This window comes from Podarcis vaucheri (assembly GCF_965113315.1).
Source record: "Podarcis vaucheri genome assembly, chromosome: 13".
NCBI lineage: Eukaryota > Metazoa > Chordata > Lepidosauria > Squamata > Lacertidae > Podarcis > Podarcis vaucheri.
The window spans coordinates 14,569,413-14,595,619 of NC_138751.1; the positions used below are offsets into that span (position 1 = coordinate 14,569,413).

Here is a 26,207-nt window from a genome sequence, read left to right on the forward strand (position 1 = left end):
GCGGTCCAGGGCCGTGACGGGCGCCGGAGCCCCGGCGTTGCTAGGGGCAACCTTTGTGGCCTGCCGGCCGGCGGGCGCACGAGCGGGCGGGCCCTCGGCAGAGGCTGGCGTCCCATTGGCCGGCGTGCCCGTGACGACACCGTCGCTCTCCCCGGAGGCCGGTAAAACGGCCGCCTCCTGCAGGGAGAAGCGCAGTTCTCCCGGGAGAAGAAAGAGCGGAGGGTCCGGACGAGGAAAGCACCGAAGCCCCCATCAGCCAGAATCCGACATGGAGAGAAGCGGAGATGAAAGGTCAGAATGATCCCGGTTGCGCTATATGTGGTATTATACGCATATATGCACAAACACACATATATATTGCAATATATAATATGTGGATTATGGAGTAAAACCGGGGAGATCGCGCCTGCACGTGGCTCTCCTTGGATCGGTTGCTTTGCAAAGGGTCAGGCGAGGTGGGGCGCGACCCCCCATCTTTTCAGCACCCTGCCCCCCCCCCCTCTGAAGCCAGAAATTTAATACCATGCCGCGTTTTCTACCTCGCATCTTTATGTGTAGGGCTTTTCATTTTCTCTCTCCCTCCTCCCAGGGTCCTACTCTCTTAGCGACGGCCCCGAAAGGTAGGGCGGTTTTAGTGTTACCCCCACCCCCTCCGCCGTCCCATATTGTCGAAATAAGCTGAGGGACTCGTTCAAGACGGTTACCGCCGAAGCAGGGGAGTCCCTGATCTGCCAGCCTCGTGTCTCCTAGCGGTCAGCTGGAGGTTGGGTTGCATCTCCCTTTCTCCCTCCATTCCCCCCAATCCGCATTGGGGGTCTTTCCAGATTTTTCCTTCCTTCCTCTCCTGACTTTTAGGGTTGTGGATTCTAATGATGCCCCCACTGTCTGTGGTGGTAGGTGCAGAGGTGCCAACTTGAATAAAATTTTGGGGGTGTGGGTGGCAAGCAAGCCCCACCACATTTAATCGATAACAAGACACAGCACACACACCATTTTAATGGCAATGCCCATCAACTTGGGGGTGGGCGGGCCCCTCAAATATTTTATTGGAGGGATCAAAGGGACCACGTCCCTAGGAGTTGGCAGGGTGGGTGTCTTGCGGGGAAGACCGAAGCTCAGTCTATGGTTATGGCATTTGGGACACCTGGATCCCAAGGATGCTGTGGCCTGAAGCTCTTGGGACAGAGGAGCGGAAGGGGATTGGGTCTTTTGTGTATACATGAGGGAGAGCCTGGAGGTGTGGGGTCCGGTTGAGGGTCTGGAATAGGGGATTGTACTGAGCAATGGGATCAAGTGGGAGCTGATAGCTTACATAGTGTTTTAATAGGAATGCTTAGGGAGATTTGCGCAGTTTTCCCTCACTCCAAAAAAAGTACTCCCTCTCTCTCTCTCTCACACACACACATACTCACACTCTTGCTTTCCTGTCTTTGCCCCTCGGGTAGGTCTCCTCTTCCCACTTCTGTTTTCACAACAACCCTGACCGGTAGGTTAGGCTGAGAGATAGTGACTGAGCTCAAGGTAACCCTTCCCACCTGTGAGCCTTGTGACTGAGTGGGAGGATTTGAACCTGGCTGTCCCTGGTCCGCGTCCAATGCTCGAACCCTTAACAACAACCCTTAAAGTAGGCTAAAATGATTTCCCTCCAGATTTCTGGGGGGTGAGGGAAAGAAGGGCTGAGATAGCGCTCAGTTTACTTAACTCCGCTGATTTCAAGGCTCAGGCATGATTGAATGGCATCTTCGTACTTTACACTATTAATAACTAGAGGGAAAGGTGAACAGGTCATGATCAAGAACACTAGTGCCTTTCTGGAGAGGAAAGGAAGTGGCTTTTTTACAGACACTGCATCTGGAAAGTGAGGTGTGGGTTTATAAAACGTCAGATCTAACTTGGGAAAGACCTGGACATAACACCGCTCGAAAATGAAATACTTTACAGCCTAGTTTCGTCATGACTCATGTTCCTCCAGCCATCTGCACTTCAAATGCTGTCTCATCTCACCCCCTGTGGTTTAGACTGCCTTTCCCCTTGTGGTTGTCGGGAAGCACTCTGCACGAGCTCTAAAGCACTGCTTCCCCCACATTCCAGGGCTGAGCTTTGCTATGGGAAAGTCGGATCTTATGGCCAAAGCCTGGGTGAAGTTTGATTCAATTCAGACTCTGGTTGTCCCAACCTCTGGAAGACAAATTTAAGGGGTTATCTTGCAGCGGTGGCTGGGGGTGGGGGCAGAGGTTCAGAGAGAGAAGCAGGTGAGAAATTGGATTTATGGGTTAGGAAGCAGGAAGGGCACATGACCTTCTCCCTGCAACTGTTGGCAACCTCTTGATTTCTCATTACTTCCATTTCTCTTACATCTCAGCTCATCTGTAAGTTCCTTACACAGCCACACCAGTTTCCTTAAACGCCTTCCACTTTTTCTTTCAGAAGCAGAACGTCTGCACTGAATGGTTGTCAAGAACGACCATTTATTTTCTCTTTCATAAGTTCATTAGGAAAGTACACCAATGGCAAATTCAATATTAGGCAAGCCTGGTGGTTTCCATACTGTTTAACTTGGTTTACCCAAATGAAAGTAAAATAAATAGTCTAATTCAGATCACTCCCTAGGCAGAAGTAGCCAACATGTGTCACAGACAAAAAAACCCCATCATCCCTGACCACACTGGCAGAGGCTGATAAAGGGTTGTAGTCCAAAACAGCTGGAGGGCACCACCTTGGCAACCCCTGCTGCAAGACATGGAAAAAAATCGGGTGCAGACTTTGGCTACTGCCCTATGTACTGTATATATGCTGCTTAGTATGGAAACATCTCATTGCGTTTCTCACTTCTCATTTCATTACAATGAAATCCACTGAAATCTAGCAACAGCAACATATTTTTTGGGTAGGTGGGTGGTGAGACCAGGGGGGAGAAACAGCTATGGTAATTCAGAGACAGCTCCCTTTCTTTGGTAGCAGAGCTGCTAAAGAGAGGGAGAGAATATATCTGGGTTGCAATATGTCAACTCTGCTTCCAGCTGTTCTTTTGAAACAGGGATGAGGAAACTGGTTCTTCAAATGTTGCTGGGCTATAGATCTCATTGTCCCTGGGCACTGACTGGGGCTGATGGGAGTTGTAGCCTAACAATGTTTGACGGGCAGCCAACTGATCTAGATAAAGACCACAGTGCTAAGAATGTAAGAACAACTATGGTGGGCTAGGTCAGTGGCCCAATCTAGTCCAGTTTCCTGTTCTCTCAGTGGCTAACCAGATGCCCCAGTGGGAAACCTGCAAGCAGGGCCCTCCCTCCCTCCCGCCATTAGTTTCAGAAGTATTAATATCTCCAACTATGGAGGCAGAGCAAAGCCATCATAGCTGAGTGGCCATCGATAGCCTTGTGCATGCATCTGTCTAATCCAGGGGTCAGCAAACCTTTCCAGCAGGGGGCCGGTCCACTGTCCCTCAGACCTTGTGGGGGGCCAGAGTATTTTTTTTAAGAAAAATAAAAATAAAATGAACAAATTCCTATGCCCCACAAATAACTGAGAGGTGCATTTTAAATAAAAGGACACATTCTACTCATGTAAAAACACGAGGATTCCCATACCGTCCTCAGGCCGGATTTAGAAGGCAATTGGGCCGAATCCGGCCCCCGGGCCTTAGTTTGCCTCCCCATGGCTCTAATCCTCCTTCAAAGCCTTTCAAATTGGTGGCCATCACTGCCACTTTTAGAAGTGAGTTTCATAGTTTAAATGTGTGAAGAAGTACTTTACAGTGGTACCTCAGGTTAAGTACTTAATTCGTTCCGGAGGTCCTTTCTTAACCTGAAACTGTTCTTAACCTGAAGCACCACCTTAGGTAATGGGGCCTACTGCTGCTACCGCGCCACCAGAGCACGGTTTCTGTTCTCATCCTGAAGCAATGTTCTTAACCTGAGGTACTATTTTTGGGTTAGTGGAGTCTGTAACCTGAAACCTCTGTAACCTGAAGCATATGTAACCCGAGGTACCACTGTATTTCATCTGTCCTGACTCTTCCAGCCTTCAGCGTCATTGGAAGTTCTGGTGTTATGAGAGAGGCAGGACACATTTTCTACATTCACTTTCTCCATGCCACGTATAATTTTATAAACGTCGTATCATGTTGCCTTTTGCTCGCATTTTCTCTAAACTAAGAAGCTCCCCCAAGGCTGCAACGTTTTCTCCCAGGAAATTTCCTCCTAAGACATTTCCTTAGGAACCCGATGACCTGGGAATTGGTCCCCATTGAACTGACTGGAAATGAACTCGCCTACAGGCATGTATAGAATTGCGCCATGAGGAGAGGCACACTTTAGTCCCGGGGGCGGGGGGGGGGGGACAAGTACGTTGTCATTTGCATGGAACCAAAGTGTGACTAATATAGCCTGGATTGTATGCAAAACGTACAATTTGCATCATTTAGTGTTGGGGCCAGAATTTAGCACGGAGGATGCGACAGAAAGTTGTACGGTGTCAGTGTAAAATATTATCTGGATTGCACAAGCTGGCTTGCTTAAGAGGAGCTGACACAGTTCCACTGAAATTAGTGGGGGAAGCTAGTCATGATTAAGAGTCCTCTTGATTTGAAGGGATACTAAGTTCAACAATTTGTACCAGAAACAAACGCAATAATCCATGGCTGAAGAGTCTTGCAAGGTCCGTAAGCTTGCAACATTTTACGAGCAACCATTAGATAAATAATAAATGTGAAGTTCTTCCATTGGAGAACAACATATTGCTGACTCAGTAAGGGCTGTTATTGTCCTACAAGGAAACAGATTATTGGACGCTCTGTCACCCTTTGGGGCAACTAGTTTAGTTTTCTTCTCTACCAGTCATTGTTAATAAATAAGAGACCTCATTTTCCTTTTGCACAACCTTCAATTCACTTCCAGAATGTCTTCAGTGAGTGAGGGTGGAGTGTTGGGTGAATGTACCGTTATTTATGGATTAACAGGTTTTCTACCCTGTTAGTCATAGTCGCTGAATAAGAAACCAGTTTTCTTTGGACTCTGCTTGGTAGGGCGAAGGTGATGGAAACTGCTGATCTGAGGGACCGGAAGGTGGGGTGTGTGTCCTTTCCAGGGGTGCTGTTTTGTAGAGTTTATATTATTGTAAGCTTGATCAGGGATGGCACACATAGGGAAAACAGAGGGGTTCAGCAAAAAGAATTTGGCCTCAGTATCTGGATGTGCCCTTTCCCCATAGCCTTTCCTGTGGTATATTCTTCAAAATGCCGCTACCAGTTCTTATTTTTTTGAGTGGTGATTCTTAAACATACAAGAAACAGCATAATGGAGTTTATGATTGTGCAGAAGGTCTGTGCAGTAGTCATTAAAGTGGAAACCTGTTTCTACAGCAGTAATTGTTGTTGTTTGTTGGCATCCGTCTGCAAGACAATGGAGGAGTGTGCCTTTGTGGGTGAAGTCAAATCAGTTGGAGAGTTGCAGTGCCTACAACTGTAGAGACCAATGCAGGAGAGACAAGTTTTGTTGCAGCTGGGGCAGATGAAGGCATCTGGTTGTGCTGCTACAGATGTGCCATGATGATCCTTCTTTCTGTGCTGCTCCCAGCAGTCATTTTTCCTCTGTGGAAACATGATCTGACTGTCTCCAGGCCCTGTGGTTGTCTGCAAGGGTTTCCCACACGGTGGGGTTGATATTTCCACCCTTCCCTTCTGGTTTGCAGACATCTTTGTAACACACAGTTGATCTGCCTATAGGCCTAGTGCCTGAAGCCAGCCCCCTCCCCATAAAGCACATATTTGGGGCACATCCTGCCATCTTCCATTCTGTGGACATGACCAAGTCAGCGTAGCTGTCACTTGGATAGGAGTGCAGACATGAGAATGTGAGCTTGGAGGAGAACAACTTGACACGGTGCATGTGGAGGGCGTTGAGGTGTTGCTCCTTTACAGTTTTAAGTTACTTACAACTGACTTCCATAAAGCAGCATGCTCAACACACAAGCCTAGTAGATCTCCATTTTGGAGGCTTGTCTGGTTGAACAGACCCCTGTTGCTCCTTGAATGAATGTTCACACCACCTTCAGTTCAGCTGAAGGCATATGAGAGCCTTGGGGAGAGGAATATTCCAAAGAGAGTCAGGGCAAGAACACAGCCCTGTTTTACAACGCTGCTCTTTATAGGATCAACAGTCATACCGAACGGTGCCGTGCTTGTCCTCTTGGAAGGACGCAATCATCTTGTGGACCTTTGGTGGGCATCCTATCTTGTGGAGCAGTGTAAGGGTCCTTTTTGGCTGATGAGGTCAAATGCCTTTGTAAGATCCATGAAGGCGACGCACAAGTGGCGCCCCTTCCCCCTGGCATTTCTCCTGCAGCTGACGCAGTGAGAAAATCCTGCCAACTGTGGACCTCTGAGCTCTAAATCTTCATTGTGACTTAGGTAGACCCTGCCAGCAGGTGACTGCAATCTGTTGAGAACTACGCAGGCACAGGCTTCCCCCACAGTATTCAGCAGGGAGATCCCACGGTAGTTGTTACAGTCATTAAAGCGGAAACCTGTTTTGACAGCCGTTAATGCTGTGTAAACACAATGTGGGCAATGTATTGCTCATTATCTTTCTGGTGTTTCTCCAGCACAAATCAGGCAGGGTTATATATATATTCCAGATAATTTTGAAAGGCAGTAACATTGTCCCTGCAAATAAAGAATTCTGAAATATGACTCATTTACACATTTGAAGGATTTTGAATATATTTGCTTCCTACTCATGTTAAATGCTACTTCTTGTTGTCATATGGGAGGGGCAAAGAATTATGCAGGTAATGGAAACACCACTCCCTTTTCCACAGAATCCTGCTCAGATCCTTGTCCACCTTCCCCTCCCAGCTTCTGAGATTTCACCTCCCTTGCCAATTAGCCTTGAGGACTAGAAACTTGCCGAGAGGGAGAGAGGAAATGGAAACAATTATTTTTCCAGCCTTCTCCATCTGGAACCAATTCCTTTCTGTTTGACAGGTTGCAGTTAGGAAATGGTGCGTGTACATTCAACCTTGAGTGTGCCACTTCCTTGTTCCTTGTAGCTGTTGACTGACTAACCCATCGCTCTGATTGCAACCATGTTCATAGTAACCCTGTACGGTAGCAGTTTCTTACTGCACACTCATTTTATGCATTGTAAAATTAGAGGCTGAGAGATAATGATTGGCTCCATTGCATCTGATAAGAGCTGGAACTTGTGCCCATCAGTCTTTCCGGTGGATTGCGTCAGCTGCAGTCTTGCTTCCGCCTCACCTCCATCATTGCAGAGTCAATCACGTATGGTGTAGGAAGTTGCGTGTGAGTAGCCCATAGGCCTGAAAAGCCGTATTGGTGGGTGGGTGTGACCTGCTAGGTGCAGTTCTGACCGGATTCAGCAAAACAGTTCTTGTGTTCTTATGATTCCCTGGGGTGCCCACTGTGGGCACAGGAACATTGTGTTTTCATTAGCAGGCAAAGGAGAACAGCCGCCTCCCAACCTGAAGCCCTACAGATGCTATTGAACAATACCTCCCATCACCCCTGACCACTGGCCACGCCAACGGCCCTTGGTTTGATCTAGCTCTTACGATCTTTACAAGTGGGACCTGCAACAAAATTCGGCAGTACATTCTTAACCCTCTTCAGGGTGCCATCCATTCCCTTCTCCAGGATTCCGTAAGCTGTAAGACAGTCAAGTAGGCCAATTCCATCTTCCCTCCTCCCCAGATCCTGTTTCCCAAATGACATTCAATATTATGTGGCTCAACCATGTTGTGCATTTCTGTATATCTTGGGCTTGCATGCTGATGCTACCTCCCTCTGGATTCTCCATGACCTGGGTTTGCTATTGGAGGGAACAATGGCTATTATTTGCTCATAAACTGGGTCCTTCTGGCATTCATCTCTTCTTGCTAAGAACAGGCTTGTTGGATTAGACCAAACGTCCACCCATGCTCAGCATACTCTCACTGCCCTCCAACTATCCAAAGCAGACAATGAGGGCAGCAGGAGTGGTGCTGACACAGAGATACAGTGTGTAACGCCAGCCCCATTGGAGCAGGAACAATACCCCACGTTCCTGCTCCTTCCTGCTCAACTTGAAACCAGAGCATGACTAATGTCCTGGGCAAGGATGACATTGCAGTTACAGTCATGGCGAAGGACTGCTTTGCTCCATTGAGCAAGCACGGGAAGCTTCCCGATCTGGGCATTCGCATCCTCTCTCTGCTGTGCAATGGCACAATTTCCTGCTGGGCTCTCTGGCTTCCCCCTCCCTTTTCAATTGCATCACAGGCAGGCGGCCAACGAGGAGCTTCCCTGGCTCACACACCCCTCCTGCAGAGAGGCCAATCAGAAGCCAGAGATACTGCCGCAACCCCTTTCCTCCCCCTCCCTTCCAAGGCGAAATGATGATGCAAAGGCACTGAGTCCTGATGTGAAGACATAACTTCCTGCAATTTTTTTTTTGTTCTCTGACCCCACATTTCCCTCCCCTTTCTGATGCCCTCAGTCTGAACCCACTGCCTCCTCTTTCCTCCCAGTGCCCTCGAGGCTTGTTCTGTAACCAGCCAGGCATGGATATTCACATACCACCCCCCATTCCGTAGAGACAGCCCCTGTTTTGTATTACCTGCCCGCAGTGAAATGCTCTCTTCCTTCTGCCTTGCAATGCCAACAAACTGAGCTACACAGGCCATTGATCTGACTCTTGCTATGGTTCTGTGCCTTTGTGGAGAGATTTCGGGAATGCCTTTTTGGGGGGGAAATGTTCCCAGCATGCTTGCTTCTTTTCCGCTCCCTCACCAGAAATCTATTGGTTGCCCCCCCCACCTCCAAAGAGGTTGGGGGGCCTTATGTGGCTCTCTCTCCTCTATTTTAACCTCACAACAACCCTGTGAAGTAGTCTACATTGAGAAAGAAAGAAAGAGTGTGTGAGCGGCCCTTGACAGCTTTCCACTCAGGTAATCCAGCCCTGCTCTTACACAGCCTTCCTTTCTGCCATTGTGATTGGCAGCACACACAGGATCTCCTTCGTGCTTTCCCATCCAGGCACTGACCAGACCTGCTTAGCTTCAACGAGATGAGATGGTGTCGTATGTTTATAGAGCATACGCTGAGAATCAGACATAAAATGTTCCTGACTGGATTTGCAGCTGATCGGTAAGGTCCAGAGCCTGTTTGGTTTGCTGTGGCCCTTGCCCCCAAAGTCCAGGAACAGGCTGTTGTAAACAAGCAGGTGAAGGAGAGCTTTCTGTATTGTGTAAGAGACAAAGGGATATTGACTGTTGCTGTGGACGTGTGGGGTGAGGTCAGGTGTTTCCAGCATGTTTCGGTGGGTCCACCTGACTTCCTCACTGCGTGACCAGGAATGCACATTTGTGTGTTTTCATTTGGTTGTGTACTTTGAGATCTCACAGACCCTGGGATTTTCTGGGGAGCCCTTTAGGCTCTCTGGAGTAATTTGGATTCATTCTGGCCACGCAACACGTCACCTGCTTCTGAATCCCTTCCAAAGAGGAGGCAATGACCCTGCAGTGTGGAGCAGAGTGTTCGGGCTTCAAGTTTGTGCGCAAAAGGGGCGGATCGGTCACGGCCGGCAGCCAGCTTCTGTCAGTCATTAATCTGGAAAGACACTGGGGAGGGAAGTTGAGTGATGAGCAGGTCTCTGTGTTGAACCAGCCCTGAGGTTAATGGGAAATCAGCTATGCCTAAACGGTGGGTGCCCCCGTCCCAAAGGCATACACCCCTCGCCCCCTAGACCTCCCCTTCAGTGCTGGCCAAGGCATTAACTAACACACCTTAACTAGAGTTGATATTTGAAAAAAACGTGCTGGTCCATTTGGGAACCAGCTCCTGCTTTTGTCCATCTCTCCCCCTTGGTGATGCCTGAAGCAGGTTAGGACCATAGGAAAGGTAAAGGGTAAAGGTAAAGGGACCCCGGACCATTAGGTCCAGTCGTGGCCGACTCTGGGGTTGCGGCGCTCATTTCGCTTTATGGGCCAAGGGAGCCGGCGTGCAGCTTCCAGGTCATGTGGCCAGCATGACTAAGCCGCTTCTGGCGAACCAGAGCAGCGCACGGAAATGCCGTTTGCATTCCCTATTTATCTATTTATCTACTTGCACTTTGACGTGCTTTCGAACTGCTAGGTTGGCAGGATCAGGGACCGAGCAACGGGAGCTCACCCCGTCGTGGGGATTCGAACCGCTGACCTTCTGATCAGCAAGTCCTAGGCTCTGTGGTTTAACCCACAGTGCCACCCGCATCCCTTCGGACCATAGGAAGCTGCCTTCAAAACATTGGTCCATCTTGCACTGTCTACACACAGACTGGCAAGGGCTCTGCAGAATTTCAGACTTAGGGACATTCCTATCCTCACTTGGAGATGCTGGGGATCAAACCTGTGACCTTATGCATGCAGAGCAGACGCTCTACCACTGAGCCACCACTCTTTCCCTTTCTACAGCCTTTTTTTTTTAAAAAAAAAAAAGAGAGAGAAAAGCCCACCACCACACCCCGTAGCAGTGAATGTCCTGCTGCTGCTCTGCAAGGCTAGCCCTGTTCTCTCCCCGCAGGAGTCGCTCTGCTAATCAGAAACACTTTGCACATGCTCAGAAACCCAATGAAGCGTATGATTTGGAAAGCTGGCTGCCAAGTAAATCCCTCCCCACCCCCAGCTTACTCATTCAAGCAAGAAGGACGGCCAATTCCTCCCTCTACCCACAAACAGGGCACCTGTGTTTTTGGCAGGTGTTCAGCAGATGAAGCTTTTTTCGGTTTGACTATGCCATTTCCATTATTTAGCTGAAACCCTGCCAGAAAATAAAACAGATTGACAGCCCTATGAGGAAGACAATAAACCAGAGTTACAAACTGTCACGGCCAGATAAGCGTTTATCCTTCTTCCTTTTTCTGTGCTTGCTTTAATCTGCCTTTATCCTCAAGGCTGCCCTATATTACCCTGATCTCATTACACGGCTGTGATGATCGGACATGGCTATTCGGTGAGAGCCTGCTATCCTTCTGCATAGCTCACTGCAGCACGGTGGCTGACAGCGGGCCGTTCATTTCTGCAAAAGGGCGGGAAAATTATTCCCTTGCCTAAAATGTTGGAGAAATTCTCCCAGTCGGTGTTCTGTAGACGGTAATGAACTAGATGGAGCAAGAGTCTAGACTCAGTGTAACACAACTTCCTTCCTATGTTCCCAAGCAACACAAAGCAGAGGAAGGTTTTTCCTCTCCTGAGACACCTCTGCCTCAGATGTGTTGCAGCCTCACCGTTTGTCAACAATTATTTTTTTAAAAAAATCTGCCTGTGCTCTTCTGCCTTTAACAGTGTGGCAGATCCTACGCAGCTGATAACACTTAGCTCCCTGCCCTGAAATATGTCCAGTGCTGATTTGTCTGCAGATCAAACTGCCCTGAAAGGTACAAGGACAGTACAGACTTTCTTGTTGTCCCCCCACCGGTCAGTTTGTAAGCCGAAATGACAAGGATGATGAAGCTAACACAGACAGGATATTTACAGGTTCCCGGCACAAGTCTCTCTCTCCCACCCCCCAATACTCTGTGGTGTGTCAGCTGTTTAAACGGGTGGGAAAATGCTCTGCCCTTAGCAGGGGGAAGACATCAGTCGCAAGACGTGATGAGCACAACTTTGCCCCCGCTACACCCCGGCCCGCCGGATTTCCTTTTGCAAAAGCCCAGTGCTGCTCCTGTACGTGACGTATCGTGAAAACATTGCAGACATCCTTTTTGAGAACTGTTTATGACTGTGTTAGGGACAGACATGAGAGCGGTGGGGGAAACGTAACATGCGGTTGGCAATCACTTCCTGTTGCACTCCTCCTTCCCCAGGTTTCTACATGAAAGCCGTGCTGCAAATCACTTTTCCGTTTATGATTGCTGAGAAGGGCTTGTTGTTGTTGTTGTTGTTACTGTACAAACCTATGAGTCAGCTGAGTTGAAGGTGCTGGACTTTTCCTTTGCTGCCTGCCAGGGATTCTCTAGCTGTGATTCCTCCACAGCAGTGGGTTGGACTTGGATGAAACCCTTTGGGTGTCCCTGACAATGGTTCTACGTGACTTTCTGCAAGTAGAGTTCATTCAGATTGGGCTCCTTTCATGCAACTCCACCAGCCGACTCCAGAGGAGAAGGAAAGGGAGCCCATCTAAGTGATACAGGGGAATCAGCTGGAAGAATAGCATACTCTTCAAGGGTCCTGGTTTTCCCAGGACATTCCTGGAATTGCAGAAGCTGTTCCCCGAAAGGTTAAAAAGAGTTGAGGAAGGGGGCACTTGCTATAAATAAAGGATCTAGCTCTGCCCCTCACATCAGGTGTCACCTGCAGTCTAAGTTCACACCGTACATTTAAAACTCTACCGTACCACTTTAACAGTCATAGCTCCCCCTCAAAGGATCCTGGGAATTGTATTTCGTTAAGGGTGCTGGGACCTGGAGCTCTTTGAGGGGTGAAACTACAGCTCCCAGGATTCTTTGGGGGAAGCCGTGACTGTTAAAATGCTATAAATGTGGTTGAAATATACGGTGTGACCTAAAATGGTTTGGCCCATCCTCTGTAGTCTTTTTTTGCTGCGTGTGTGTGGATCAGGGTTCAGTTCTGCTTATTTGGGGGCTAAATGTCACTGTATGAGGCAGGCGTTCCTGCACTGCTTGGCTTTCTAAGTGGGACAATAAGGCCGGCCTGTAATTTAAACCCCGTTTGAATACATCGAAATGGATACGTGTGTACAGAGCAGCTTAGATGGCCCCTAAATCCCATGTGGCTTTGCAGGAACATGTGAGAAGATCTGTTTGTGACCACGGGAAGAGCATCATTGTGGCCTCCTGGGACACATTGTTCATATTAAATTATAAAGAAAGGGGGAAATATCTCTGACCCACACTTAGTCATTGTCCCTTCACCACACACTCAATGTGGCTTCCAGGAGCCCCTGCCATGGATGTTCTGTTGGGTTGCCAATTTTTCTGCCTGGTTTCTGTGCCTTTAATAGTAACAAGAAGAAACATGCCGGGGAGGAGAGTTCTCCTGAGAAATCTGCCCGGGAATGTGGCCTGTGTCTGACCTTGCCTGATGAAATCTTGTTTGGAGAACTCCCGTCTGTTTTGGGGTTATGTCCCAGCCTGAACCTGCTTCTTGCTCGAGATGCGTCAGGAATGCTGAGGATTCCAGGTTTTGGGTCAGGCAGGCAGGATTCCTGGGTCCTTCCTTCCCCAGCATGGCTTAGCAGTCAAATTTTTCTTCCCCGGGAACCCTGGGAATTGTCTCTCTCTGAGAAGAACAAGGGATCTTCTAACAGCTCTCAGCACCCTTTGCCAGCTACAGTTCCCAGGATTATTTTGGTGGGATCCATGACTATGCAAAGTGGTGCGACACTACTTTAAATGTGTAGTGGAGATGGGGCCCCAGATAATTAAAAAAAAAACAAATAAATTATCATTACAGTTCATTAGGCCTCAAGTACAGCCATGTGTTTATTTCCGGTTTTTCTTTGCTGAGTGTCAGTGGGAAGTTTTGGCTGCGGCTGACTGTGGTTTGGGTGAGAATATCATTTGCCGTTAAAAAGGAATAGGAATATATATATAGCAGGTAATAAGAGGCAGCAAAATAAAAGATTTTGAGTGTGTTTAGCCATTAGAGCAGTGGTGCTCTTGAGTTATCTGCAGAAGGGGGGCTTAGAACCTGAGACCTGACACAAAAAGGAAAGGGTTGGGGAGGAAAAAGGGAAAAAACCAAAACTCCAGGCACTGTTTCTTAATGACCAGCATTCCTGCAATAACCACCCAGAGCAGAGAGACTTTGAGGAGAAGAGGAGACAAAGGTTGCTGGTCCTTTTAGGAGAAGTGATACAGAGGCAGACTTTGGTCTTTCAGATTTCAGAGGCGCCCTGTGTAAGGATCTCTCTTGCCTGTGGGATTCTCCTACCGCACCCTTAGGAGGATGGTTGCCTGTGCTGTGAGATGCCCCTCACCTGCCTTCATAGGATGGTGCGAAGGGAAAACTTCAGTTACCCTCACAAAGAGACGGTAAATGCACAGGTGGAAGAAAGAAGCAGAGTCTTTCCAAGATCTGCACTGGGGCCAATGTGTGCCTTTAAAAACAAACAAAACAAAACTGGTTCATAAATGAGCAGCACCATTGTGTGCGTAGATGATGACGCAGTTAGTCTTTGGCAGGAGCCCCATGGAAGTCTGCCTCTTCAGAGAAAGGAACTTCCGCCATCCCTTAGGCTTCCCACTTTATTGGGCGTCCGCGGAGGGCAAAATATTTATACGAGATCTTGGGAGAAGCCAGAGGATAGCCACGGAGGGTGGCTTGCCAACCTGAGAAGTGTTTCTGCCCAAATAGTGTATTAACCCGCTGAGCAGAGACAGAAAAACATATTACTGTATAAAAAGCGTAACAGCATCCTCAGGCAAGTCTGGCGCTGGGAGTTGTTAAGAGAAAGCTTTTTGTTTGCTTAGTCCTTTCATACGATGCTCAAAGAATCAGTCACCTTGTCTTCTTCTTCTTCTTCTTCTTCTTCTTCTTCTTCTTCTTCTTCTTCTTCTCCTCCTCCTCCTCCTCCTCCTCCTCCTCCTCCTCCTCTCTCTCTCTCTCTCTCTCTCTCTCTCTCTGCGCTGTTGTTCCCTGTTAGCTCAGTAAGGTTTTGGGGGGTGAACCCCTAAAACGACAACAAGATGTCATCCTAAGGGTTAGGGATACAGATTTCCCAAGCCAAGAGGGATCCCAAAAGAGGGTTGAAGCTTACAGTGAAACGTGAGCGGAGCACCTGTCCTTTTTAGTTTGATAGGTGGTATGTATTATATTTATTTATTGCATTTTCTGGCCCAAGGATCTTATTCCCCCCCCCCCAGCATCTCTCCCTGGAGACACCGTTCTTCTGAAGCAGCTGTGTGTGTTCTTGTTGTGGCTTTGTCCTAAGGCTCGGCGGGTGGTGCTGAGAAGTCCTGCCAGCACCAAAAAGGCATTTAAATAGGTTTAAGCAAGCAGATTAGGAGGTGACGTCAAGGAGCAAGGCACATGGATTTTCCCTTGTCTTTGAACCCTTTTGCCCAGGCTTCCTGGTCCTTTGACACAGCTCCACGACCCTTGTAGGTTTCAGGAGGGTCTTTCCTCATTTTTGGTTCTGTTTAAGTGGTTTCCTGGCCCAGCTGCTGCCAGGGGCTGGAGGTAGAAACCGAGGTCTTTTCCCTTGGCCTTAGGCTCAGGTTGCCAGGATTGGGCCCAGAGAGAATCCTAGTATGTTTCCAGTGTTGTGGAGAAGGGAGTAAGTTGTGGAGAAGGGAGATTTCCACCCTGAATGCACACAGAAAGGCATGGAAGTTCCCTTTTCTTATGCAGATGTTCAGGATCCCTAGAAGGGAAAATCAGTGGTTCGAAACTGTGGTCCTCAAATTTTATGCCATAATTAAATTGTAAGGTGCCGCAAGGCTTTTTTATTTTGCTGCAAAGGCCGTAACTACTCTGAAGAGGGTGCCCAAAGTGTTGTTTGTGTGGCTGGGACAGATTTGAACCTGTGGCCCTCCAGAAATTGTTGGACTCCAGCTCCCATCAACTCCAGCTAGCTTGACCATTGGGCAGGGAGGGCCACAGGTTCTCGGCTGAGAATTGGTGTGTCATAAGCACGGAGCCCCACTCCCCCCTGGGAAACGTCAGCCGATGCAGCCAAAATGTTCCCCTGGAGGTTAAAATTCAGGGAAGGTTTATCTTTGGAGAGTTCTGTTTGCAGGTTGTCTCCTGCAATGGAAAGCTACAAAGGAAATTGCAACCTGGCCGGTTCGCCAACTGGAATTTTTTCAAAGCTATTGTGGTGCAGCTTAATTTGCAGGAATGGCCTGAGGGGAAGGGCGTTGGCATCGGCAGAGGAAGATGTGATTTGCGTGGAGTTTCATTGGCATATTTGGAAGAGGCTGGCACTGCCAGCTAAAATGGAACTCCCTTTAGATTATGGTATGGCAGCCCAAGATCTGCATTTGGATCAGAGGAAGGAACTGTATATTCTCCAAAAAGTGGGGATTATTTGCTGGGTGTTGCCAAGGGCGCCACCAAATTCGCAAAGGGGACATGAGGAACGATAGAAGCACTGGGCATTCTTGAGAAGTTGTTTGGGTTTTATTTTTGAAATGGAGTTTGGGAGGACAGTCGCAGAAAACTTTGTGAAAAGGATATCTGAAAGCAAAAGGTAAACTTGCAAGTAAATTGATCAATGGTGTTTTTCATTTTTGAAAGCGAAGGTGGCCTGGCGGCTGGAACTGTGAGCCATGGTGTCTCGAATTCAAATTGCACACCAATACGAGAGCTGGAACAATGTAGCAGCAGCTAAAAAAGCCAATGCAATTCTGGGCTGCATCAATAGGAGTATAGCATCTAGATCAAGGGAAGTAATAGTGCCACTGTATTCTGCTCTGGTCAGACCTCACCTGGAGTACTGTGTCCAGTTCTGGGCACCACAATTCAAGAAGGACACTGACAAACTGGAACGTGTCCAGAGGAGGGCAACCAAAATGGTCAAAGGCCTGGAAACGATGCCTTAAGAGGAACGGCTAAGGGAGCTGGGCATGTTTAGCCTGGAGAAGAGGAGGTTAAGGGGTGATATGATAGCCATGTTCAAATATATAAAAGGATGTCACATAGAGGAGGGAGAAAGGTTGTTTTCTGCTGCTCCAGAGAAGCGGACACGGAGCAATGGATCCAAACTACAAGAAAGAAGATTCCACCTAAACATTAGGAAGAACTTCCTGACAGTAAGAGTTGTTCGACAGTGGAATTTGCTGCCAAGGAGTGTGGTGGAGTCTCCTACTTTGGAGGTCTTTAAGCAGAGGCTTGACAACCATATGTCAGGAGTGCTCTGATGGTGTTTCCTGCTTGGCAGGGGGTTGGACTCGATGGCCCTTGTGGTTTCTTCCAACTCTATGATTCTATGATTCTATGATTCTAGTGGTTATGACTTTTGAATGAGGAGGGCTGGGGAGACCCGAGTTGATATTTTCTCAGCAGTGCCTACCCCACAGGGCTGTTGTGCAGTATGTGTGTGATCTATCTATATGGCCAGCTGTGGCATTCTGTCTTCCTCTGACGAAGGATGGGATGCAAACATAGTATGTCAATCCATAAAAAAAAATTTGGTCTTCAGCCATGCCCGACTGGGTGCCCTCCGGGTGTTTTGTATGTGGTGATAAATATTGCTCTACCTTCTATTGGAAGGATCCCTAGAGTTGTGTAGGCGAGGTGCCTCAAGCATGCAGTATGCAAATGGATTATGAATTAATGCAAATGCAGATTAATAATTAACAATAGGAATGGTTTGTTTTGTGTTTCTCCCATGGAAAAGGAATAATTTTGAAGGGGGCACCAGTTAGTTTATTTTACTTCACTTTATCTCTTTCCCCCAGCGCCGGATTTATGTATAAGCTAAACAAGCTATTATAGCTTAGGGCCCCACTCTCTTGGGGCCCCCCAAAAAAATTGAAGGAAAAAAAGCTGGATATACATTTCCAAAATAAAGATAAAAAACAAATAAAATAAACCTACATACATACAGTGTTTTGTGTTGTGTAGGCTCCTATTTTGTTATGTGCAAATGGCTTAAGATACCTATTAGGTCCATAAATGACCTTATAACATATATTCAACACAAAAAACAGCGATAATTTGTTGTTGACAAAGGACAGCTGGACATATAGAGGGCCCCATTACCTTCAGTAGCTTAGGGCCTCATCAAACCTAAATCTGGCCCTGCTTCCCCCCCAAGAGCTTAGTGCAGCGTGTACATCCTTTTCCTCCTGACCCATTCCACTTTATCCTCACAACAACCCTGCAAAGGTAGGGCAGACTGAGAGTTAGTGACTGGCCCAAGGTGGCCCAATAAGCTGCATGGCTGATGTTTGTGCTTGGCAAAGCTTCAGGATTAATCTGTTTCTCACTTTTTGTGTGTGTTTGGTTGCTGCCCCCTAGTGGCATGAAGTCTGCCCTGCAAACCCCAGCCCGGCCAACCATGTGCATATGTGCATCTCTTTTTCTCAGGTACACGTACGAAGACTGCAAGCGGACGGCTGACTGGCTGCTGTCCCACACAAAGCTCCGGCCCAGGGTCGCCATCATCTGCGGCTCGGGCCTCGGAGGGCTGGCTGACCTCCTGAAGGATCAAGTGGCCTTTGAGTATGGCAAAATTCCCAACTTCCCTGAGAGCACAGGTAAAAAACCCACAGAACGGGTGATGGAGGAACCAGGGATGGGGTTGGATATACAGTATGGTAGCCACTAGGGGGTGCTAGTAAGCAGCAGCTGGAGGAGGCTCTACTGTACAGCACAGTTGCCAATAGGGGGCAGCAGCGAGTCCTTTAACACTTTGCTTGCCTCATTCCAGTTGTCGGTCATGCTGGAAGGTTGGTGTTTGGGAGTCTCAGTGGAACTCCGAGCGTGGTGATGCAAGGCCGCTTCCACATGTACGAAGGGTACCCGCTCTGGAAGGTGAGTCGCTCCATAGAGCTGCAAACCTTTCGAAACTCGAGAGGTGTCCAGCTGATTACAATTTCAGGAGCGGGATGGTCAGTAGTAACGAAAAATGATAAAGAAGATAGTGCCTCTGAGCCTATGCAAAGTTCGTCTTTGTCTTCACTGGCCCAACACATCTGGGAATGGGATGATGGGTGAAGACGGTTCCACAAAATTCAGCCAAAATTTAGCCTCATCAATTTTCATGGTTCCTTGGGCATGTGCAGAGTGCAAGAGGAACTGAGAGCTGAAGGGGAAGAGTTTTGGCTTAGGAGTGGGCGTAAGGTCCGATTTCAAATCCCTGCTCAGTTGGGTGACTGAGCCAGTGATGGCCTCATCCTAGCTCACCTTGCAGGGCTGTTGTGTGAGAGGATTGCATTGAATGCAGGAGGGCTGGCACTGCCTGCCAGCGTCTTCCCCTGACATCTCAGTATTGCGCTTGAGGAAGTCAGCGGAGAAGAGGATGCGGATGAAGCTATAATTTGTGTGTGTCTGTGTATATCAATGCTTTATTAGAAGAATTTCATTTATAAAAAGAAAGAATGATAAAAAAAGAAAAGTGTGAATGAAAATAGAAATAAAAGAAAAATACAGTGGTACCTCTGGTTGCGAACGGGATCCATTCCGGGAGCCCCGTTTGCAACCTGAAAGAAACGCAACCCATGTCTGTGCATGCGCGGGTCGCAATTTGCCGCTTCTGCGCGTGACATCACTTTGCGTGTCTGCGCGAGTGGCGAAACCCAGAAGTAACCATTCCGGTACTTCCGGGTTGCCGCGAGACGCAACCTGAAAAAACGTATCATGAAGCAAACCTAACAAGAAGTATGACTGTATTCAATTTCATTTCCATGCATTAGTATACAGATATGCATAATTATCCTTATACAAATATCTTTATCAATAACCTAATATATTCTGTGTAAGGTTGTTCCAAATATCACATTTATCCAAAGAAAGTCTGTGTCTATATGCAGTCTGTACATAAGTTGCTAGAATTTGCTGGTCCCCACCCATCACTGACTCCAGCTCCACCTACTGTACGGGCCCCAATGGGCACCAGCCATGGCTGGTCCCAAAGTGCCCTTCTACCTCTCCTGAGTGCTGCTTCTGTCCCTCCCTCCCAGGTGACCTTCCCGGTCCGGATCTTCCGTCTGCTCGGCGTGGAGACCCTCATTGTCACCAACGCGGCTGGGGGGCTCAACCCCGAATACAAAGTGGGGGACATCATGGTGATTCGCGACCACATCAACATGCCGGGCTTTGCTGGGCAGAACCCCCTGGTGGGGCCGAATGACGACAGGTAAGGTGGGGCTCTTGTCCTTCCTCTGTGAGGTTGGCCCCAGTAGGCTCTAGAGCAGTGTTTCCCAACGTCGGGTCTCCAGCTCTTTTTGGACTACAATTCCCATCATTCCTGACACTGGTCTTGCTAGCTTAGGGATGATGGGAGTTGTATTCCAAAAACAGCTGGAGCCCAAAGGTTGGGAAAAACTGCTCTAGAGGCTCCCTTTCCCTCTATTATGGTGGTTGTGGAGAACTTGAGAGCCTCCCAATGCTGCTGGACTCCAACTCCCAGCAGCCTCCAACCAGCATGGCCCACGGCCAGGGATCATGGGAGCTGAAGTCCAGCAATATCTGGAGCCTTGCAGGTTGCCCACCCTTCCCTTCATAGCAACATGGGGGGGGGTCCTCCAAGTCCATCTGTTTGAGCTTCCCTCCCAGAGGATGGGCTTTTAACTCGCCCAGCGCTGCTCCCGCTCACAACAAGTCAGGCTGTTTGGGAGGCAGCATAGCCCAATGGGTAGAGCTCATGCTCTCGTGCAGGAAATTCTAGGCTCAGTCCCCAGCTGCTGTGCACAGTGGTTGGCTGCTGTGACAACAAGATGGTGGACTAGATGGGCCATTGGCTTGATCCAGCAGGCTCCAGTTATTATTATTTTTTAAAATATTTTTTTTTTGTTAACTGGCCAATCACATCAAATTAAATCATATCACATAAATTCCGAATTACAAAGCCGAATTTTAAATTTTGTTGGGGGGACCCATATTTCAAGATCCGAAGGGGGATTCTGATCATCTTCTTGCTGCTGCGTTAATGTCCCAATCAGTCCAAATCAGTCCAAACAAAGTTCATAGTTCTATCCCATCTTATCTTGCTGTTTCCACATCACATCTTGTTCATATATTTTCTCTTTTTTCTTTATGATCTCTTCTGATAGTCTCCTTAAGCCGATAAACACCAATAGTAATAATAGTCCTGTGTGAATTTTCCGTTCTTCCAATCCTCAAATCGAGATGGTTTCCATATATCGTCTCCTTCATAGATAACATCACTCTTTCCATCATAGTCTCGTAAAACTGTCGCTCTTAAGTCCCACTGAGGAGTTTAACCCACAATAAATAAACAGCTCTATTTCTCTCTTTCTCCTCCCAGACTCAAGACCTCCGACAGAACTTCCCAATATGGTGACGGCATTTTTAACTGCATCATTCCCAAGCTCTTACACATTCCACGCTCTTCTTAAAACGTGCTTTGGTTCAAAAGTTTATCTCCACACAGCCTTAAATCCACAACTTAAGTCCTTAAAACGACATTTCTGACTCATGAGGGGAGGGGATTCTTGTTTAATCACACAGTTATTTTTTTAATGTTCCTTCTCCTCCCTCCCCTCGTCCACAGGTTTGGGGTACGTTTCCCGGCCATGTCGGATGCCTACAATGAAGACTTGAGGAAACTGGCCCACACGGTTGCGTCGGAGATGGGCTGCTCCGGGTCGGTGCGCGAGGGAGTCTATTGCGCCTTGGGGGGTCCCAACTACGAGACCATCGCCGAATGCCGCTTCCTTCAGCGCCTGGGCGCTGACGCTGTGGGTCAGTTGGGGGCAGAGTGAAAGGGGCTTTGGGGGGGAGAAGAGGTACGTTGTGCCATTTTGAAAGGAGGCATTCTCTGGCACCCCATGCTGTTGGCTGCCTCTAACATGGGGTAAAGGTAAAGAGACCCCTGACCATTAGATCCAGTCGTGGCCGACTCTGGGGTTGCGGCGCTCATCTCGCTTTATTGGCCGAGGGAGCAGGCGTACAGCTTCCGGGTCATGTGGCCAGCATGACTAAGCCACTTCTGGCGAACCAGAGCAGCGCACGGAAACACCGTTTACCTTCCTGCCGGAGCGGTACCTATTTATCTACTTGCACTTTGATGTGCTTTCGAACTGCTAGGTTGGCAGGAGCAGGGAGCGAGCAACAGGAGCTCACCCCGTCGTGGGGATTCGAACCACTGACCTTCTGATTGGCAAGTCCTAGGCTCTGTGGTTTAACCCACAGCGCCACCCATGTCCCATGGGGTAGCAGAGCCTATACTTGTGTTTGCCGTGGGCAACCATTTCTGTGACCCCCTTACCCATGAAACAGGCAGCAATTAAGCAGGTGCAGTTTTACTTGGAGCTGCAGCAAATCGTGTGGGAAAGCCCTCTCTAGGGTGGGGCTGTGCAGAGCGCAAATTGGGGTGCGCTGGCATGACCTAATGCACCCACATATTTAAATCCCCCCTTGATGTTGTTGGACTACGGTTCCCGTCATCCCTGACCAGCCTGCCAGAGGGCTGATGCGACCTGGAATCCAGTAACATCAGGAGGGCCACTGGGTGCCTGCCTCTGATGCAAGACCCCTGAGTTTTTTCACTCCAACCCAGGGGTGGGGAACTTCACGCCTGGGAGCCGTATGCGGCCCTCAGGCCTCTCAATGTGGCCCTCAGAACTCTGCCCAGATGCAATTGCGGCCCTCTGGCTGAAAATTATTTTCTTCCCCCTGCTCTAACTTCTCAACCCCCCCACTTTATTTCCACCTCAGGCATGAGCACCGTCCCCGAGGTGATCGTTGCCCGCCATTCCGGCATGCGCGTCTTCGGTTTCTCCCTCATCACGAACAAGGCCGTCCTCGACTACGAGAGCACGGAGAAGGCCAACCACGCCGAAGTGCTGGAGGCCAGCCGCCAGAGCGCCCGCACCCTCGAGAAACTGGTCTCCCTGATGGTGCAGCGCATTGAGCGCAACAACAACTTGGCCTAGTGGCGCAGTTTGCGCTGGCCCCCTGCCGATCTCTCGCCAGCAACGTCTTGCCAAGTGGGAGCCCACACCCCGCTTGCCGTCTTGTGACGGAGGATCGTGCGCGGACCAGGCGGGGAGAGCATGGCGACTGCCCCGTCCTCCCTGCCCCCCGAAATATTCTTCCTTTGTCGAATCCTGCTGCTGAGTCCTCTACTGTCCAGACGGTAGCTGGAAATGTCGTTCCGCTGCAGTACTTTGACCGTCTCTGGCCGCCCAAGGGCTGCGCCTCTGTTTGTGTTTCTGATCTCTAGCCTCTGGCCAGTCCATCTTTGTGTGTTTGAGTGTGAGTCCTTCTCTCGTCTCTCCCCTCGTATTTCAGGATTTTGTGTACAGCTCTTAGGTTTCCCTCCTTGTAATCCCTGCCAGGGCAGGAATAAGGTTGCCAGTTCCGGTCGTCTTTGATCTTACGGGCCTCTTACTAATTTACCTCTTTCATGGCACTTCGCTTTTTAAAGGTTGAGTTACAGAGAGCGGGCTTCTGAAACCCTGAAAGCTTCCGTTTCAAAATGGCCGCTCTCTCGTCAGCAGGTTCCTCAGGTAGAACCTAGCTAATACTGTGCTGCTCGCTTGATTGTGAAGGCCGGGATTTCAGTCCCTTGGATGTCAGGATGCTCACTTTGCCTTGAGGCGTCCTTTGTAGGATTTCTGGTTGAACTCGATGGGCCTTTAGCCTGACCCTGCAGGCTCTTAAGTTTGCTAGGAAATGGCTTCTTTGTCCCCCTCAGAGATCAGTACTTCCCCTCAGATCAAGCAATGGCCATTTCTCCTTCCAGGATATGTGTGTGTTTGTGTGTGTGTCTTCATTTAGTCCCTTTGTTCGTCTGTTTGAAGACTCTTTGCCTCTCCATAACTGTTGCCTCTTCTCGGCTTCCTCTAGAAGGGCTTTATGGATGGAGATGGTAAGGAACTTTTGTTCACTCGGAACACATTAAGGGGCAACCGGTCTTGCTTTGCCCCCAAACATATCAGCCCCAAAGGTGGCTAACGTTTGGACTCTAAATATCCAATGAATTACTCATCTGCGCACAATAAACCACCAAGGCCTCAATCTCACAAAGAGCAGCAGATTGGGGTAGCAAGCTTGTGTTTGGATCAGCTTCAAACGGCAGGTGCACAGCTGATGACAGAATGCCCCTCCATGCGTAAACAATCCCTGCATGTGGAAAGCTAGCTCATGATGGAGTTAGCTGGCCTAGAATCCTGACCTGCTAGTTTTCTATATGCAATGATATTTTTTATTTTTTATTAGTTTGCACAGAGGAGCATTCAGCGACGGAAACCTGAAACAGCTTTGCCACCTCTATCCCTTTGTGACAAGTTACTCCCAAGGTCCTGCTGTCTCTGTGCCCATCTCCAGCCTCTTTTAAACGAAAATATTGTTAAGTGAACGGAGTTGTTTTTATGTTGCCACCCCTCTAGGAACCAAAGGAGCAACATTGTATGTGCTTCTCTGTCAACTCCAAAACCCAACAAACATTCCCATCTGGATTTCCTCTGAAAGTGGCCAGTTGTAGTGTGGGAATGGATGATTGATTTCCTGCTATGACCCATGGGATTGACCCATGGATATTTCCTCCCCCCAAAAAAAATCATTCTTTGGTGGAGAACATGGTTGGACCATTGCAAACCTGCTACAAGCGATGGGATTCTGAGACCAGTCTCCGAACACTGGACATTTTGGCCTTTGAGACAAACCAGCTTCTAATCTAGAAGGTGACAATGTCTCTCTCTCACACACACACACACGTTCTTTTGGTGCTGGGATCAAGGATCCTCCTGGTCGCTGGCCGCCTCCATGCTAAGGAATCAGAGTACTTGTGAATGTATACTGTAGCCCCCTGGTAAGTCTGAATTTGGCTGCATTCAGAGCTTTGCTTGTGCCTTGCCACACAGATTTGCAGCAGCTTGGTGTTCGTGAAGGCGATCCCTTTATCTCTCCTTTCGCGTTCCAGGCTGGAGTGGTCCTCATTTTGGGCCTGATGTTATTCACATCTCAGTGACACCAGAGCAGTTTTTAAATTGGAGCGGATGACTAGAGGGCTTCGTAGAGCGGCTTGTGAGGGGTGTGTGTGAGTGAGCGAACAAACAAAGGCTTAGTGCTAACTCCACAGAGGCCAGAATAAATCACTTACGCTCTCCACTCCTGCCAAGACTTGCCCAGGGCCCTTTTGGCAATAGCTTTGCTGTCTTGGCGCAGTAGTGAACACCCCAGCTGCTATTTCTGGTTTGAGAGAGAGTTGTTCCCGTAGCAGGAGTCAATTGCTTTCCTGTGTTGCTTGCACCAGCCTGGTGTACTCTAGATGTTTTGGACTACAACTCCCATCATCCCCGGCCAGCACAGGCTGATGGGATTTGTAGTTGGCAAAAGTAAATTTGCATACTCGGTGTGGGGAATCTGTTGGCCTCCAGATGCTCTTGGACTACAACTCCCATCATCCCTGACCATTTGAACTAGGACTGGGTGGGGAGGAGCTGGAGTTTGACAACATCTGGAGAGCCATAGGTTCCCATATGCCTGGTTTTGGTGAACTTTACCCGACACCACAGAATTTTCGCAGCATGGAACCTTTCATCCAGTTTGGATGATTTGTCGGGCCTCATTTTGTCCTGTCCATTATTTCCAGTGGGTCTACTCTGAGTAGGACTAACGCCAGATCCCAACCCTCCCATCTCGCGTCAAATTCCTGTTTTAAGGCCCAGATGAAAAGTTGCCCACAGCCCTCGGTTCCTGCAGAGCAGAAGCCAGCACAGATGAGCTTTTGATATCTTACGTCTCTGCATGTGGGCTGCTTTAAAAGTTGGTTTCACTGGCCCTGTGTTAATTTGGGAGCTGTCCAATCCCGGATGGGCTTGATTTCCACATAAAGCGATACATGAACTCAGGTACAGCTGCTGTCCTGCTTTGCTGACTGCGCTCAATACTTCCTCCCTGGTTTCTGCTTGAAAGGCCTCTTCCTTGTCTCTCTATTTTTAATTATTTTATTAGCAATATCAGTCCACGGACCAGGAAACTGCCCCCCCCCCAAACCCTGTAGATGCTTGATGAGGCAAAGAGGAACTCTGGTATGAAGGACACAATGATTTATATCCGTTCATCGGCTCTGAAGGATTGGAAATGATATATAAATATATCTATATATTTTTGTAGAGCATTCTGCACTTTCTTTGTTTTATTTAAATGATTGAATGAATGGGCCTCCCTGTTTTAATTATTAAAACGACGTGAGTAAATAATAAAAGCTGGAATGAACAGATCTGACGTGCTTGGCTTTGTGCTTTTTTGTTGGATCAATTCACTGTGGGCAGCCCTGCAGTAAGATGGACGGAAGGAGAATCTCGCACCAAGTTTTCACAAATTGAGTCACCTACCTTGAGGAATAGGGAATCTTATACACAAGAAGTTGGCCAAATGTGAAGCTGGGGTAAAGTACACCAGATCCAGACTCCATTCAGGAGACAGGGCTATTGTTGTTTTATTTTTATTAGGTATCTTGTGGTTTTATATACTGCCCTGAGACCCCCGGGTATAGGTCGGTATATAAATTCTAATAATAATAATAATAATGCTGGCTGAGCTGGCGTAAGCCTGGCAGAGGTCAAAGA

The 26,207-nt window shown here is 48.4% G+C and overlaps 1 protein-coding gene across 1 annotated transcript; it reads left to right on the forward strand.

Moving 5' to 3' along the window:
• Positions 1 to 132: 132 nt before the first annotated feature.
• PNP (purine nucleoside phosphorylase) lies at positions 133 to 25,858 on the forward strand. Its single transcript, XM_082196225.1, has 6 exons — positions 133 to 291; positions 18,034 to 18,203; positions 18,377 to 18,480; positions 19,629 to 19,804; positions 21,182 to 21,372; positions 22,348 to 25,858. Exons 1-6 carry the CDS (start codon positions 269 to 271, stop codon positions 22,563 to 22,565), a joined length of 882 nt encoding a protein of 293 aa, XP_082052351.1. The 5' UTR covers positions 133 to 268; the 3' UTR covers positions 22,566 to 25,858.
• Positions 25,859 to 26,207: the final 349 nt, after the last annotated feature.

Coding starts and splice junctions, on each gene's coding strand:
- PNP (XM_082196225.1), top strand. CDS start 269: ATGGAGAGAAGCGGAGATGAAAG. Junction 19,805..21,181: donor GTGGGGCCGAATGACGACAG/GTAAGGTGGGGC, acceptor CCTCGTCCACAG/GTTTGGGGTACGTTTCCCGG. Junction 21,373..22,347: donor CCTGGGCGCTGACGCTGTGG/GTCAGTTGGGGG, acceptor TTTCCACCTCAG/GCATGAGCACCGTCCCCGAG.